At 48.9% G+C, this 17,160-nt stretch overlaps 1 protein-coding gene across 1 annotated transcript in view; it reads right to left on the bottom strand.

Moving 5' to 3' along the window:
- Positions 1 to 17,160, bottom strand: part of PLEKHN1 (pleckstrin homology domain containing N1) — a 66,299-nt gene that overhangs the window by 22,645 nt on the left and 26,494 nt on the right. The window contains exons 6-7 of the mRNA XM_060758985.2: positions 8,308 to 8,432; positions 618 to 767 (exon numbers count right to left, since the gene is read on the bottom strand). Coding sequence (XP_060614968.2) covers positions 618 to 767; positions 8,308 to 8,432 — 275 coding nt within the window. The remainder of the gene's footprint in view (positions 1 to 617; positions 768 to 8,307; positions 8,433 to 17,160) is intronic.

The following is a 17,160-nucleotide window of genomic DNA, read 5'->3' as shown; positions in this document are numbered from 1 at the left end:
TGCTTTCCTTCCTTCTTCCCCTCCCTCTTTCTCCTTCCCTTCCACCCTTTTGTCCTTCCTTCCTTCCTTCCTTCCTTCCTTCCTTCCTTCTTTCCTTCCCTCCATTCCCTTCCACCCTTTCCTCTTTCCTTCCTTCTCTTTCCTTCCTCCTTCCCTTTCTTCCTTCCATGCGGGAAAAGGCAAAAAAAAAAAACCGCTCCATGCAGTCATGCTGGCCACACAACCAGAAGGTGTCTATGAACAACGCAGGCTCCTCAGCTTGGAAATCCTCCAGAGCCGGAAATGAAAGCAGAGGCCTTTGCCTTTGCCTGTGTATTTGTGTTTCATTGTATTTCACGGAAGTGAAAGGAGAGGCCTTTGCCTTTGTGTTTGTGTTTCATTGTATTTCATTGTAACAAGGCATTGTATATTTGTGTTGGTTTATATGCTGTAATCCCAAATGTTTGGTGTATCGGTGAATCATGCATGCAAATCCAAGTAGGATACCCTTTTGCAGCTGAGAAATGGTAATTTTGTCAGCGCTGATTGTTTTTAAGTGCAGGCCAAGGTCCTTAGGCGCTGCACCCAGTGTGCCGATTATTATTATTATTATTATTATTAATATATAAGGGTCAAACCTGGAAAGGCAGGTGTTGTAGCTGCACTTTAGAGACGCACAAAATGTCACCCAGAGACTCCCGCTGGGTCCCCCTCCATTCTTGCACAGGGGCGTGCTGCACGGACCACCGGAGCTGCTCCCGACCCACGGCACTCTGTTTCAGGTCATTCTGAAGATACAAAAAGGAGAGGAGCAAAAACATATTAATGTTCAACACACAATTTAGCCCTGAATCATTGGTCAGACTCAGAAGGACATCTAGCAGCAACTCACCAATGATTTTTGCACTTGATGGCCATGGCCATGGGAGTTATGTGTGCCAAGTTTGGTCCAATTCCATTGTTGGTGGAGTTTAGAATGCTCTTTAATTGTAAGTGAACTATTAATCCCAGAAACTACAACTTCCAAATGTCAAGGTCTATTTCCCCCAAACTCTTGGTCATGGGGGTTATGTGTAACAAGTTTGGCCCAGTTCTATCGTTGGCGTGGTTCAGAATGCTCTTTGATTATAAATGAACTATAAATCCCAGCAAATACAACTTCCAAATGACAAAGTTTATTTTCCCCAAACTCTTGGTCACAGGAGTTATGTGTAACAAGTTTGGCCCAATTCTATCATTGGTGGAGTTCAGAATGCTCTTTGATTGCAGGTGAACTATAAATCCCAGCAACTACAACTTCTAAATGTCAAGGTCTATTTCCCCCAAACTCTTAGTCATGGGAATTATGTGTGTCAAGTTTGACCCAATTCTATCATTGGTGGAGTTCAGAATGCTCTTTGATTGTAGGTGAACTATTAATCCCAGCAACTACAACTTCCAAATGTCAAGGTCTATTTCCCCCAAACTCTTGCTCATAGGTGTTATGTGTAACAAGTTTGGCCCAGTTCTATCGTTGGTGGGGTTCAGAATGCTCTTTGATTGTTGGTGAACTATTAATCCCAGCAACTACAACTTCCAAATGTCAAGGTCTGTTTTCCCCAAACTTTTGGTCATGGGAGTTATGTGTGTCAAGTTTGGCCCAGTTCTATCGTTGGCGGGTTTCAGAATGCTCTTTAATTGTAGGTGAACTATAAATCCCAGGAAGCACAACTTCCAAATGTCAAGGTCTATTTCCCCCAAACTTTTGGTCATGGGAGTTATGTGTGTCAAGTTTGGCCCAGTTCTATCGTTGGCGGGGTTCAGAATGCTCTTTGATTGTAGGTGAACTATAAATCCCAGCAACTACAACTTCCAAATTTCAAGGTCTATTTTCCCAAACTCTTGGTCATTGGAGTTATGTGTATCAAGTTTGGCCCAGTTCTATCGTTGGCGGGGTTCAGAATGCTCTTTGATTATTAGTGAACTATAAATCCCAGCAACTACAACTTCCAAATGTCAAGGTCTATCTTCCCAAACTCTTGGTCATGGGAGTTATATGTATCAAGTTTGGCCCAGTTCTATCGTTGGCGGGGTTCAGAATGCTCTTTGATTCTAGGTGAACTATTAATCCCAACAACTACAACTTCCAAATGTCAAGGTCTGTTTTCCCCAAACTCTTGGTCATGGGAGTTATGTGTGTCAAGTTTGGCCCAGTTCTATCGTTGGCGGGTTTCAGAATGCTCTTTGATTATTAGTGAACTATAAATCCCAGCAACTACAACTTCCAAATGTCAAGGTCTATCTTCCCAAACTCTTGGTCATGGGAGTTATATGTATCAAGTTTGGCCCAGTTCTATCGTTGGCGGGGTTCAGAATGCTCTTTGATTCTAGGTGAACTATTAATCCCAACAACTACAACTTCCAAATTTCAAGGTCTATTTTCCCAAACTCTTGGTCATTGGAGTTATGTGTATCAAGTTTGGCCCAGTTCTATCGTTGGCGGGGTTCAGAATGCTCTTTGATTATTAGTGAACTATAAATCCCAGCAACTACAACTTCCAAATGTCAAGGTCTATCTTCCCAAACTCTTGGTCATGGGAGTTATATGTATCAAGTTTGGCCCAGTTCTATCGTTGGCGGGGTTCAGAATGCTCTTTGATTCTAGGTGAACTATTAATCCCAACAACTACAACTTCCAAATGTCAAGGTCTGTTTTCCCCAAACTCTTGGTCATGGGAGTTATGTGTGTCAAGTTTGGCCCAGTTCCATCATTGGCGGGTTTCAGAATGCTCTTTGATTATTAGTGAACTATAAATCCCAGCAACTACAACTTCCAAATGTCAAGGTCTATCTTCCCAAACTCTTGGTCATGGGAGTTATATGTATCAAGTTTGGCCCAGTTCTATCGTTGGCGGGGTTCAGAATGCTCTTTGATTCTAGGTGAACTATTAATCCCAACAACTACAACTTCCAAATGTCAAGGTCTGTTTTCCCCAAACTTTTGGTCATGGGAGTTATGTGTGTCAAGTTTGGCCCAGTTCTATCGTTGGCGGGTTTCAGAATGCTCTTTAATTGTAGGTGAACTATAAATCCCAGGAAGCACAACTTCCAAATGTCAAGGTCTATTTCCCCCAAACTTTTGGTCATGGGAGTTATGTGTGTCAAGTTTGGCCCAGTTCTATCGTTGGCGGGGTTCAGAATGCTCTTTGATTGTAGGTGAACTATAAATCCCAGCAACTACAACTTCCAAATTTCAAGGTCTATTTTCCCAAACTCTTGGTCATTGGAGTTATGTGTATCAAGTTTGGCCCAGTTCTATCGTTGGCGGGGTTCAGAATGCTCTTTGATTATTAGTGAACTATAAATCCCAGCAACTACAACTTCCAAATGTCAAGGTCTATCTTCCCAAACTCTTGGTCATGGGAGTTATATGTATCAAGTTTGGCCCAGTTCTATCGTTGGCGGGGTTCAGAATGCTCTTTGATTCTAGGTGAACTATTAATCCCAACAACTACAACTTCCAAATGTCAAGGTCTGTTTTCCCCAAACTCTTGGTCATGGGAGTTATGTGTATCAAGTTTGGCCCAGTTCCATCATTGGCGGGTTTCAGAATGCTCTTTGATTATTAGTGAACTATAAATCCCAGCAACTACAACTTCCAAATGTCAAGGTCTATCTTCCCAAACTCTTGGTCATGGGAGTTATATGTATCAAGTTTGGCCCAGTTCTATCGTTGGCGGGGTTCAGAATGCTCTTTGATTCTAGGTGAACTATTAATCCCAACAACTACAACTTCCAAATGTCAAGGTCTGTTTTCCCCAAACTCTTGGTCATGGGAGTTATGTGTGCCAAGTTTGGTCCAATTCCATCGTTGGTGGAGTTTAGAATGCTCTTTGATTGTAGGTGAACTATAAATCCCAGCACTCCGCCATTGTGATTGGTCAGCCTCTCAAATAGCTTCTCACCCAAGGGGAGGGCTGTTTCTGAGACTCTAAGCAGGGAGGGGAGAGCAGGCGTGCTCGGCACTTGGCAGCGTGGTACGCACGTGCAGGCGAGAGAGAGCGTGCGAGGTCTTTTTGGAAACAGGGTGAATCCTCCCACCAAAAGCCCTCCTCCATTGTGATTGACTGGCCTTTCAGCCAAGGGGAGGGCTGTTTCTGAGACTCCAAGCAGAGAGGGGAGAGCAGGCGTGCTCAGCACTTCACAGCGTGGTATGCAGGTGAGGGAGACCATACAAGGATGGAGGGAGGCTCACACCAGCAAGTCCCTTCAAAACATGGGGTTTCTGTGTGGGAAGTTTGGCCCAGATCTATCATTGGCGGGGTTCAGAATGCTCTTTGACTGTAGGTGAACTATAAATCCCAGCAACTACAACTCCCAAATGACAAGGTCTATTTTCCCCAAACACCACCAGTGTTCACATTTGGGCATATTGAGTTTTCTTGCCAAGTTTGGTCCAGATCTATCATTGTTTGAGTCCACAGTGCTCTCTGGATATAGGTGAACTACAACTCCAAAACTCAAGGTCAATGTCCACCAGTATTTTCTGTTGGTCATTGGAGTTCTGTGTGCCAAGTTTGGTTCAATTCCACGAAGTTGCAACGAAAATAATGTTATGGTTGGGGGTCACCACAACATGAAGAACTGTATTAAGGGATCGCGGCATTCGGAAAGTTGAGAAATAATGCTTTATCAGGAGACGCAGCAACAATGAGGGCCGAGATGTTGGGAGCCAGACTGGAAACTGTGATACGAGACATCCTCCCTGCACCTCCGCTCCTGTGAGCACAAACATCTTTCTCATGCTGTTCTTAGACGTCCTCTCTTTCGGCCTGTCCGGAGCAGAATTACTCACCTTTGGGGCATGGAAACTGTGTGTGTGTGGGGTGTTAAAAAGATTGAAAAGAGGCCAGCTTTGCAGTACAAGAGAAGAGGAAATTCAGCTCAGGAATTCCCCTGGAATGGTGATCACAGGGCCAAAACCACGACTCACAGGTGCAGCTCCTGGGATGGGATCCAACTCATACCTGCTAACTGTTTCCCACGATGACTAATCTATTTTCCTTGCTTTGAATCTCTACCCAAAATATTGGTGCCTCCATAGCGAGAAAAAAAATTACTATGGCAAAGATTGAGAGCGAATCCTGCCACCAAAAGCCCTCCTACGATGTGATTGGCTAGACTCCCAGCCAAGGGGAAGGCTGTTTCTGAGACTCCCAAGTGGGGAGGGGAGAGCAGGCATGCTCGGCGCATATCAGTGTGGTGCACGTGTGCGGGCAGAGGAGAGGGTGTGAGGCTGGAGGGAATCCCTTCAAGGCATTGGGAGTACTGTGTGTGGGTGAGGGAGAGCATGTGAGGCTGGAGGGAATCCCTTCAAGGCATTGGGAGTTCTGTGTGGGTGAAGGAGAGCGTGTGAGGCTGGAGGGAGTCCCTTCAAGGCATTGGGAATCCTGTGTGGGTGAGGAAGAGCATGTGAGGCTGGAAGGAGTCCCTTCAAGGCATTGGAAGTTATGTGTGGGGTGAAGGAGTGCGTGTGAGACTGGAAGGAGTCCCTTCAAGCCACTGGGAGTTCTGTGTGGGTGAGGGAGAGCATGTGAGGCTGGAGGGAGTCCCTTCAAGGCATTGGGAGTCCTGTGTGGGTAAGGGAGAGCATTTGAGGCTGGAGGGAGTCTCTTCAAGGCATTGGGAGTCCTGTGTGGGTGAGGGAGAGCATGTGAGGCTGGAGGGAGTCCCTTCAAGGCATTGGGAGTTTTGTGTGGGTAAGGGAGAGCATTTGAGGCTGGAGGGAGTCCCTTCAAGCCATTGGGAGTTCTGTGTGGGTGAGGCAGACAAGGGGAGGGCTGTTTCTGTGACTCCAAGTGGGGAGGGGAGTGCAGGCATGTTAGGTGCATGGCAGCATGGTGCACATGTGCGGGCAGAGGAGAGGGTGTGAGGCTGGATAGAGTCCCTTCAAGGCGCTGGGAGTTCTGTGTGGGTGAGGCAGCCAAGGGTAGGGCTATTTCTGTGACTCCAAGTGGGGAGGGGAGAGCAGGTGTGCTCAGTGCATGGCAGTGTGGTGCACATGTGCGGGCAGAGGAGAGGGTGTGAGGATGGAGGGAGTCCCTTCAAGGCATTGGGAGTTCTGTGTGGATGAGGGAGAGCATGTGAGGCTGGAGGGAGTCCCTTCAAGGCATTGGGAGTTCTGTGTGGGTGAGGCAGCCAAGGGGAGGTCTGTTTCTGTGACTCCAAAATGGGGAGGGGAGAGCAGGCATGCTCAGTATATGGACGTGTGGTGCACATGTGTGGGCAGAGGAGAGTGTGTGAGGCTGGAGGGAGTCCCTTCAAGGCGTTGGGAGTTCTGTGTGGGTGAGGCAGCCAAGGAGAGGTCTGTTTCTGTGACTCCAAAGTGGGGAGGGGAGAGCAGGCATGCTCAGTACATGGACGTGTGGTGCACATGTGCGGGTAGAGGAGAGTGTGTGAGGCTGGAGGGAGTCCCTTCAAGGCGTTGGGAGTTCTGTGTGGGTGAGGAAGAGCATGTGAGGCTGGAGGGAGTCCCTTCAAGGTGTTGGGAGTTCTGTGTGGGTGAAGAAGGGTGTGTGAGGCTGGAGGGAATCCCTTCAAGGCATTGGGAGTACTGTGTGTGGGTGAGGGAGAGCATGTGAGGCTGGAGGGAATCCCTTCAAGGCATTGGGAGTTCTGTGTGGGTGAAGGAGAGCGTGTGAGGCTGGAGGGAGTCCCTTCAAGGCATTGGGAGTTCTGTGTGGGTGAGGGAGAGTATGTTAGGCTGGAGGGAGTTCCTTCAAGGCATTGGGAGTTCCGTGTGGGTGAGGCAGCCAAGGAGAGATCTGTTTCTGTGACTCCAAAGTGGGGAGGGGAGAGCAGGCATGCTGAGTACGTGGACGCATGGTGCACATGTGCGGGTAGAGGAGAGTGTGTGAGGCTGGAGGGATTCCCTTCAAGGCGTTGGGAGTTCTGTGTGGGTGAGGAAGAGCATGTGAGGCTGGAGGGAGTCCCTTCAAGGTGTTGGGAGTTCTGTGTGGGTGAAGAAGGGTGTGTGAGGCTGGAGGGAATCCCTTCAAGGCATTGGGAGTACTGTGTGTGGGTGAGGGAGAGCATGTGAGGCTGGAGGGAATCCCTTCAAGGCATTGGGAGTTCTGTGTGGGTGAAGGAGAGCGTGTGAGGCTGGAGGGAGTCCCTTCAAGGCATTGGGAGTTCTGTGTGGGTGAGGGAGAGTATGTTAGGCTGGAGGGAGTTCCTTCAAGGCATTGGGAGTTCCGTGTGGGTGAGGCAGCCAAGGAGAGATCTGTTTCTGTGACTCCAAAGTGGGGAGGGGAGAGCAGGCATGCTGAGTACGTGGACGCATGGTGCACATGTGCGGGTAGAGGAGAGTGTGTGAGGCTGGAGGGAGTCCCTTCAAGACATTGGGAGTTCTGTGTGGGTGATGGAGAGCATGAGAGGCTGAAGGGAGTCCCTTCAAGGCATTGGGAGTTCCGTGTGGGTGAGGCAGCCAAGGAGAGGTCTGTTTCTGTGACTCCAAAGTGGGGAGGGGAGAGCAGGCCTGCTCAGTACATGGACGCGTGGTGCACATGTGCGGGTAGAGGAGAGTGTGTGAGGCTGGAGGGAGTCCCTTCAAGCCATTGGAAGTTATGTGTGGGGTGAAGGAGAATGTGTGAGGCTGGAGGGAGTCCCTTCAAGCCATTGGGAGTTCTGTGTGGATGAGGCAGCCAAGGGGAGGGCTGTATTTGTGACTCCAAGTGGGGAGGGGAGAGCAGGCGTGCTTGATACATGGCAGCATGGTGCGCATTTGTGGGCAAGGGAGAGCATGCGAGACTGGAGGGAGGCTCACACTAACAAGTTCCTTTAAGGCATGGGGATTCTGTGTGGGAAGTTTTGCCCAATTCTATCATTGGTGGGGTTCAGAATGCTCTTTGATGGTGGGTGAGCTATAAATCCCAAAAACTACAGCTATTTTCCGCAAACTCCAAAAGCCCTCCTCTGCTGTGATTGGCCGGCCTCTCAGCCAAGGGGAGGATTGTTTCTGAGTCTCCAAGTGGGGAGGGGAGAGCAGGCGTGCTCGCCACATGGCACACAGAACTCCCATGACCAACAGAGCATGTGCAGGCAAGGGAGAGCATGCGAGGCTGGAGGGAGGTTCACGCCAGCAAGTTCCTTCAAGGCATGGGGATTCTGTGTGGGAAGTTTGGCCCAATTCTATAAATCCCACCAAGTTCTTGTTCTTGTTGTTGTTATTTGGGTCTTGCACTCCCAGAAGACAGAGCTTGGAGAATACTTGATCTTTTGGATGCCCAATCCCAGAATTTTTCCCATGTTGCTTAGGGGAATCCGGGATTGCTAATCCATAAAGCTCACCTGAGTCAGGAAGGGCAGGTCGAGGCTCCCTCCGTTCAAATGGATCTGCTTCTCCAAGTGATAGAGCCAGCGCTTGACTTCCGTCCGGTTGGGGCAGTAGACAATCAGGGGACTGAGCAAATGACCTGGAGAGGCAAAAGGGAAGGAGACGAATTGAGATCCTACTAGTACCGAATACAATTAGAATTTTTAAAAATGTCATATGTAGATTGGCACTCGGGCTGTTTTTGAGACTCCAAGCAGAGAGGGGAGAGCAGGCGTGCTCGCTACATGGCAGGGTGATGCGCATGTTTTGTGCAAGCGAAAGCGTGCAAGGCTGGAGGGAGACTCGTGCCTGAAAGTCCCTTCAAGAGTTCTGTGTGGGAAGTTTGGCCCAATTCTATAATTGGCGGGGGTCAGAATGCTCACTGATCGTAGGTGAACTATAAATCCCAGGAACTACAACTCCCAAATGTCAAGGTCTATTTTCCTCAAACTCCAGCTGTGTTCGCATTTGGGCATATTGAGTACTTGTGCCAAGTTTGGTTCAGATCTATCATTGTTTGAGTCCACAGTGCTTTTTTGATGTAGGTGAACTACAACTCCCAAACTCAAGGTCAATGCCCACCAAACCCTTCCAGTATTTTCTCTTGGTCATGGGAGTTCTGTGTGCCAAGTCTGGTTGGTGGAATTCAGAATGCACTTTGATTGTAGGTGAACTATAAATCCCAGCAACTACGAGTGCAGCATTGAGGAATGAAGCAGAGAGTGTTTGAGGAATGGGACATCTGTAGGGAGACCAAGGTGCTTGTTTATAAAGCTATATCTGCTCCTTTGGTAGCCACCTCTCCACAAAAGTCAAGATTGGCACTGAAATAAAACACCGACTGAGCTCTGCAAGTGCAGCATTTTTCAGAATGAAGCAGAGAGTGTTTGAGGACCGTAGGGAGACCAAGTGCTTGTTTATAAAGCTATTGTCCTCCCAACCCTACTGTGGCAGCCACCTCTCCACAAAAGTCAACACTGGCACTGAAATACAATACCGCCTGAGCTCTGCGAGTGCAGCATTTTTCCGAACGGAGCAGAGAGTGTTTGAGGACCGGGACATCTGTAGGAATACCAAGGGGCTTGTTTATAAAGCTATTTCTGCTCTCTTGGAAGCCACCTCTCCACAAAAGTCAACACTGGCACTAAAATACAATACCGCCTGAGCTCTGCGAGTGCAGCATTTTTCCAAACAAAGCACAGAATGTTTGAGGACTGGGACATCCGTAGGGAGACCAAGGTGCTTGTTTATAGAGCTATTTCCGCTCTCTTGGTAGCCACCTCTCCACAAAAGTCAACATTGACACTGAAATACAACACCGCCTGAGCTCTGCGAGTGGAGCATTTTTCCAAATGAAGCAGAGAGTGTTTGAGGACCGGGATATCCGTAGGGATACCAAGTTGCTTGTTTATAAAGCTATTGTCCTCCCAACCCTGCTGTGGCAGCCACCTCTCCACAAAACATTGACACTGAAATACAACACTGCCTGAGCTCTGCAAGTGCAGCATTTTTTCAAATGAAGCACAGAGTGTTTGAGGACCAGGATATCCATAGTTATACCAAGGTGCTTGTTTATAAAGCTATTGTCCTCCCAACCTTGCTGTGGCAGCCACCTCTCCACAAAAGTCAATATTGACACTGAAATACAACACCGCCTGAGCTCTGTGAGTGCAGCATTTTTCCAAACAAAGCACAGAATGTTTGAGGACTGGGACATCCGTAGGGAGACCAAGGTGTTTGTTTATAGAGCTATTTCCGCTCCCTTGGCAGCCACCTCTCCACAAAAGTCAACATTGACTCTGAAATGCAACACCGCCTGAGCTCTGCGAGTGCAGCATTTTTCCAAATGAAGCAGAGAATGTTTGAGGACCGGGATATCCGTAGGGATACCAAGTTGCTTGTTTATAAAGCTATTGTCCTCCCAGCCCTGCTGTGGCAGCCACCTCTGCACACTGAAATACAACACCGCCTGAGCTCTGCAAGTGCAGCATTCTCCCGAGTGAAGCAGAGAGTGTTCGAGGATCAGGACATCCGTGGGGATACCTAGGTGCTTGTTTGTATACACAGAACTCCCATGACCAAAACATATTTACATTACGATATATTAGATATTTACATTACGATTCATGTTGTTGTTCAATCGTTCAGTCGTCTCCGACTCTTCGTGACCTCATGGACCAGCCCACGCCAGAGCTCCCTGTCGGCCATCACCACCCCCAGCTCCCTCAAGGTCAGTCCAGTCACTTCAAGGATGCCATCCATCCATCTTGCGATTCATAACAGTAGCAAAATGACCGTTATGAAGTACCAACCAAAGTTATGTCATGGTTGGGGGTCACCACTAGGAAGGTTGGGAAACTCTGCTCTAGTGGCTGGAATCACTCCGACTACTTGCTAATTCCTACCTTCCCAGCTGCCTCTCACGGCCACAGTCCTTCCCATTCTTTGGCCCAGACATTATGATAAACACTAAAGTGTTAGTAATCGGCCCTGTTCCCGGCAACGGGATCGGGCCCATGCTAATCAATCAATCAATCATTCATTACCCCGCCTCTTATTAAAACAAATATTCCGCACGCTTTGAAACGACCTCAGCAGGGACACTTGGAGCGCCCAGATAAGCCGGGCACTCAGCAAGCCGTCATAACAAATCATTATCAGCAAAAGGAGTACTTTGGTCTTCTGGAGAGCACTCCAGCGCCACCGGCTTAACGCAAACACTGATTAATTAGGCTCTGCAAGGTTGCCCCGAGCCAGGGAAAAATACAGTTTGGTTTGGCAGGGTGTGCCATCTGATCGAGAGCAAGAATCATAGAATCATAGAATCAAAGAGTTGGGCCATCCAGTCCAACCCCATTCTGCCAAGAAGCAGGAATATTGCATTCAAAGCACCCCTGACAGATGGCCATCCAGCCTCTGCTTAAAAGCTTCCAAAGAAGGAGCCTCCACCACACTCCGGGGCAGAGAGTTCCACTGCTGAACAGCTCTCACAGTCAGGAAGTTCTTCCTCATGTTCAGGTGGAATCTCCTCTCTTGTAGTTTGAAGCCATTGTTCCATTGCGTCCTAGTCTCCAAGGAAGCAGAAAACAAGCTTGCTCCCTCCTCCTCCCTGTGGCTTCCTCTCACATATTTATACATGGCTATCATGTCTCCTCTCAGCCTTCTCTTCTTCAGGCTAAACATGCCCAGTTCCCTAAGCCGCTCCTCATAGGGCTTGTTCTCCTAGTCTCCAAGGAAGCAGAAAACAAGCTTGCTCCCTCCTCCTCCCTGTGGCTTCCACTCACATATTTATACATGGCCCTCATCATATCTCCTCTCAGCCTTCTCTTCTTCAGGCTAAACATGCCCAGCTCCTTAAGCCGCTCCTCATAGGGCTTGTTCTCCAGACCCTTGATCATTTTAGTCGCCCTCCTCTGGACACATTCTAGCTTGTCAATATCTCTCTTGAATTGTGGTGCCCAGAACTGGGGATATATTCTCCAAATGTCTGCTCCCATTGAGACCTAGACCAGTGTTTAGGGACCCCTGGGAGGGACACAAGGGGGTTTCAGAGGCGTCGCCAAAGACCATCCGAAAACATATTTCTTCAGAACTTTCTTCGGAACATATTTCTTCGGAACCCCTTTTGGCAGAGAAGAGTGAAGATATCTCCGCTTGGCCTTCTCTTCCTTTTTGGAAACAGACAGCTGTGATTGGCTGGCCTTTCAGCCAAGGGGAGGGCTGTTTCTGAGACTCCAAGCAGGGAGGGGAGAGCAGGTGTGCTCGGCACATGGCCAATGGCGAATCCTTCCACCAAAGGCCCTCCTCCACTGTGATTGGCTGGCCTTTCAGTCAAGGGGAGGCCTGTTTCTGAGACTCCAAGCAGGGAGGGGAGAGCAGGCGTGCTCGGCACATGGCCAATGGCGAATCCTCCCACCAAAAGCCCTCCTCTGCTGTGATTGGCTGGCCTTTCAGCCAAGGGCTGTTTCTGAGACTCCAAGCAGGGAGGTGAGAGCAGGCGTGCTCGGCGCATGGCCGATGGCGAATCCTTCCACCATAAGCCCTCCTCTGCTGTGATTGGCTGGCCTTTCAGCCAAGGGCTGTTTCTGAGACTCCAAGCAGGGAGGGGAGAGCAGGCGTGCTCGGCGCATGGCAGGTGGCGAACCCTCCCACCAAAGGCCCTCCTCTGCTGTGATTGGCTGGCCTCTCAGCCAAGGGGAGGGCTCTTTCTGAGACTCCAAGCAGGGAGGGGAGAGCAGGCGTGCTCGGCGCATGGCAGGTGGCGAACCCTCCCACCAAAGGCCCTCTTCTGCTGTGATTGGCCCGCCTCTCAGTCAAGAGGAGGAGTATATCTGAGAATCCAAGCAGGGAGGGGAGAGCAGGCGTGCACGGCGCATGGTAGCATGGTGCGCATGTACATGCAAGGGAGAGCGTGTGAGGCTGGAGAGAGGCGAGTCCTTTCAGAGCATGGGGGTTATGTATTATTTCTCAACCTGGGGGTCAGCACCCCTGAAGGTGCAAGGGGTTTTCAGAGGGGTCTCCAAAGACCACCACAAAACATTTATTTGTGATGGTCTTCAGAACCCCTTTGGCAGAGAAGGGTGAAGATCTCTCCACCTGTCCTTCTCTTCCTTTTTGGAAACAGACGGCGAAACCTCCCACCAAAAGTTCCCCCTCTACTGTGATTGGCCGGCCTCTCAGCCAAAGGGAGGGCTGTTTAAGAGACCCCAAACTGGGAGGGGAGAGCAGGCATGCTTAGTACATGGCAAGTCCTCGCACCAAAAGCCCTCATCCACTGGGCACAAGAGGAGGGCTGTTTCTGAGACTCCAACTGGGGAGGGGAGAGCAGGCGTGCTTAGCTCATCACAGCGTGCTGTGCATGTGTGGACGAGGGAGAGCATGTGAGGCAGGAGGGAGAGTCAGGCCAGCAGGTCCCTTCAAGGCATGGAGATTCTGTCTGAAACGTTTTGCCCAATTCTATCATCGGTGGGGTTCAGAATGCTCTTTGATTGCAGATGAACTAGAAATCCCAGCAACTACAACTCCCAAATGTGAAGGTCTATTTTCCCCAAACTCCACCAGTGTTCACATTTGGGCATATGATTACTCATGCCAAGGGGAGGGCTGTTTCTGAGATTCCAACTGGGGAAGGGAGAGCAGGCATGCTCGGCTTATGCCAGCGTGGTGCGCATGTGCAGGTGAGGGAGAGCGTGCGAGGCTGGAGGGAGGCTTGCACCAGCAAGTCCCATCAAGGTACAGGGGTTCTCTGTAGGAAGTTTGGCCCAATTCTATTTCCTTTTGGGAAACAGACAGCGAATCCTTCCTCCAAAAGCCCTCCCCCTGCTCTCTAGATGTAGATGAACTACAACTCCCAAACTCAAGGTCAATTCTCACCAAACCCTTCCAGTATTTTCTCTTGGTCAAAGGAGTTCTGTGTGCCAAGATTGAGTAAATTCCATCGTTGGTGGAGTTCAGAATGCTCTTTGATTGTAGGTGAACTTTAAATCCCAGCAACTACAACTCCCAAATGACCCACCAATATTCAAATTTGAACCAAATTTAGTCCAGTGAATGAAAATACATCCTGCATATCAGATATTTACATTACGATTCATAACAGTAGCAAAATGACAGTTATGGGGTTGCAACGAAAATAATGTTATGGTTGGGGGGTCACCACAACATGAGGAACTGTACTAAGGGGTCGCGGCATTGGGAAAGTTGGGAGACACTGGTCAAGGTTTTGCAGACTCGAATGCTGCACTTCAGACTCACGGCTTTCCAACCCCATTGCGACATTCCATTCTGTCCCTGCCCCAAAGAGGCACCCGGCATGCGACGGCCACCAAACATGCTCAGTCCTAACTGGACTATTTTGGGAGAGGCATTCCTTTCCGTAGGCATTTTCCCCTCAAATTGTTCCATGCTGCTCGTTTTTGCAGAGTATACTGTTACCTCCCCGCTTATTATCTTTAGTAGACCTGCTGTGAGCCATAAACCAGCACTTGAATTAGTACAGTGTTTCTCAACCTGGACCATGCTCTGCTTGGATATCAAGCAAAAAGTGGGCACTACAAATAATATCATACGAAAGGTGCCTGACATAGCCTGGGGTTCACAACTAGACACAATGAAGGCATCTGCCTTTATGCTTTTCTATTCTGCTGGTGAATACGCATGCCCAGTGTGGAATACATCTCACCACGTTAAAACAGTGGATGTGGCTCTTAATGAGACATGCTGCATTGTCACAAGATGTCTCGCTAGAGAAATTATACTCCATCTGATACTGCCCCACCTGATATCTGCTGGGAAGTGGCAGACAATAATGAAAAGTCTAAAGCATTGACATCTTCAGCCGACCCTCTGTTCAGATATCAGCCAGCACACCAATCACGAAATAGCTTCCTAAGATCTACAGAGAAATTCACAGGAATACCTCAGCAAGCAAGAGTCCAAAAGTGGCAGGTTAACTGCATTATCACAAGATGTCTCGCTAGAGAAATTTATACTCCATCTGATACTGCCCCACCTGATATCCGCTGGGAAGTGGCAGACAATAATGAAAAGACTAAGGCATTGACATCTTCAGCCGATCCTCTGTTCAGATATCAGACAGCACACCAATCAAGAAATAGCTTCCTAAGATCTACAGAGAAACACACAGAAACACCTCAGCAAGCAAGAGTCCAAAAGTGGCAGGTTAAAACCCGGAACCTCAATCAGTGGCTGATACTGGAGAAGTGGCTGATACTTGATGACAACGTCATCTGTGCAGACTCAGAAGAAGACCTACAAGCCACTCTAAACACCTCCGCAGAAGCATACAAGAAGCTCAGCCTGTCATTGAACATCGAGAAAACCAAAGTGCTCTTCCAGCAGTCACCAGCCAATCCCTCTGGCACAACAACACCTGTTATAAAACTCCAGTATGCTGATGACAATGTCGTTTGTGCACATTCAGAAGAAGACCGACAAGCCACTCTAAACACCTTCGCAGAAGCATACTGAAGGCTGAGAGGAGATATGATAGCCATGTATAAATATGTGAGAGGAAGCCACAGGGAGGAGGGAGCAAGCTTGTTTTCTGCTTCCTTGGAGACTAGGACGCGGAACAATGGCTTCAAACTACAAGAGAGGAGATTCCATCTGAACATGAGGAAGAACTTCCTGACTGTGAGAGCCGTTCAGCAGTGGAACTCTCTGCCCCGGAGCGTGGTGGAGGCTCCTTCTTTGGAGGCTTTTAAGCAGAGGCTGGATGGCCATTTGTCAGGGGTGATTTGAATGCAATATTCCTGCTTCTTGGCAGAATGGGGTTGGACTGGATGGCCCAGGAGGTCTCTTCCAACTCTTTGATTCTATGATTCTATGATTCTATACGAGAAGCTCGGCCTCTCACTGAACATCGAGAAAACCAAAGTGCTCTTTCAGCAGTCACCAGCCAATCTCTCTCCAATGCCAGAGATACAACTTAATGGTGTAACATTAGAAAATGTTGGCCATTTCCACTACCTCAGCAGCCCCTCCCCACAAAATTCAACATTGACACTGAAATACAACACCGCCTGAGCTCTGCGAGTGCAGCATTCTTCCGAATGAAGCTGAGGATGGGATATCCATAGGGAGACCAAGGTGCTTGTTTATAAAGCCATTGTCCTCCCACCCCTGCTGTGGCAGCCACCTCTCCACAAAAAGTCAACATTAACACTGAAATACAACACTGCCTGAGCTCAGTGAGTGCAGCATTCTTCCAAATGAAGCAGAGTGTTTGAGGACCGGGATATCCGTAGGGAGACCAAGGTGCTTGTTTATAAAGCTATTGTCCTCCCAACCCTGCTGTGTCAGCCACCTCTCCACCAAAGTCAACATTGACACTGAAATACAACAACACTACCTGAGCTCTGCGAGTGCAGCATTTTTCCGAATGAAGCAGAGAGTGTTTGAGGAACGGGACATCCATAGGGAGACCAAGGTGCTTGTTTATAAGGCCATTGTCCTCCCAAACCTGCTGTGTCAGCCACCTCTCCACCAAAGTCAACATTGACACTGAAATACAACACCACCTGAGCTCTGCGAGTGCAGCTTTTTTCCGAATGAAGCAGAGAGTGTTTGAGGACCAGAACATCTGTAGGGATACCAAAGTCCCTTGGCAGCCACCTCTTCACAAAAGTCAACATTGATACTAGAATACAACACTGCCTGAGCTCTGCGAGTGCATCATTCTTCTGAATGAAGTAGAGAGTGTTTGAGGACATGGACATCCATAGGGAGACCAAGGTGCTTGTTTATAAAGTGATTGTCCTCCCAACCCTGCTATACGCCTGCGAGATGTGGACTATCTACAGACGTCACACTCAACTCCTAGAATGATTCCATCAGCGTTGCCTCCGAAAAATCCTGCAAATCTCTTGGGAAGACAGGCGGACAAATATCAGCATGCCGAAAGAAGCAAAAACTTCCAGCATTGAAGCGATGGTCCTCTGCCATCAACTCCGCTGGACCGGTCATGTTGTCCAGATGCCCGACGACCATCTCCCAAAGCAGTTGCTCTACTCCAAACTCAAGAATGGAAAATGAAATGTTGGTGGACAGGAAAAGAGATTGAAAGATGGGCTTAAAAACTCTGGCATAGGCACTGAGAACTGGGAAGCCCTGTCCCTTGAGTGCTCCAGCTGGAGGTCAGCTGTGACCAGCAGTGCTGTAGAATTTGAAGAGGGCGAAAGAGAGAAACGTGCCAAGAGGAAGGAGCGTCAAGCCAACCCCGACCGGGATCACCTTCCATCTGGAAACCAATGCCCTCACTGCGGGAGAAGATGCAGATCAAGAATAGGGCTCCACAGTCACCTACG

This window comes from Anolis sagrei, chromosome 13, assembly GCF_037176765.1.
Source record: "Anolis sagrei isolate rAnoSag1 chromosome 13, rAnoSag1.mat, whole genome shotgun sequence".
NCBI lineage: Eukaryota > Metazoa > Chordata > Lepidosauria > Squamata > Dactyloidae > Anolis > Anolis sagrei.
This window is presented reverse-complemented; position numbering and strand designations above follow the sequence as displayed.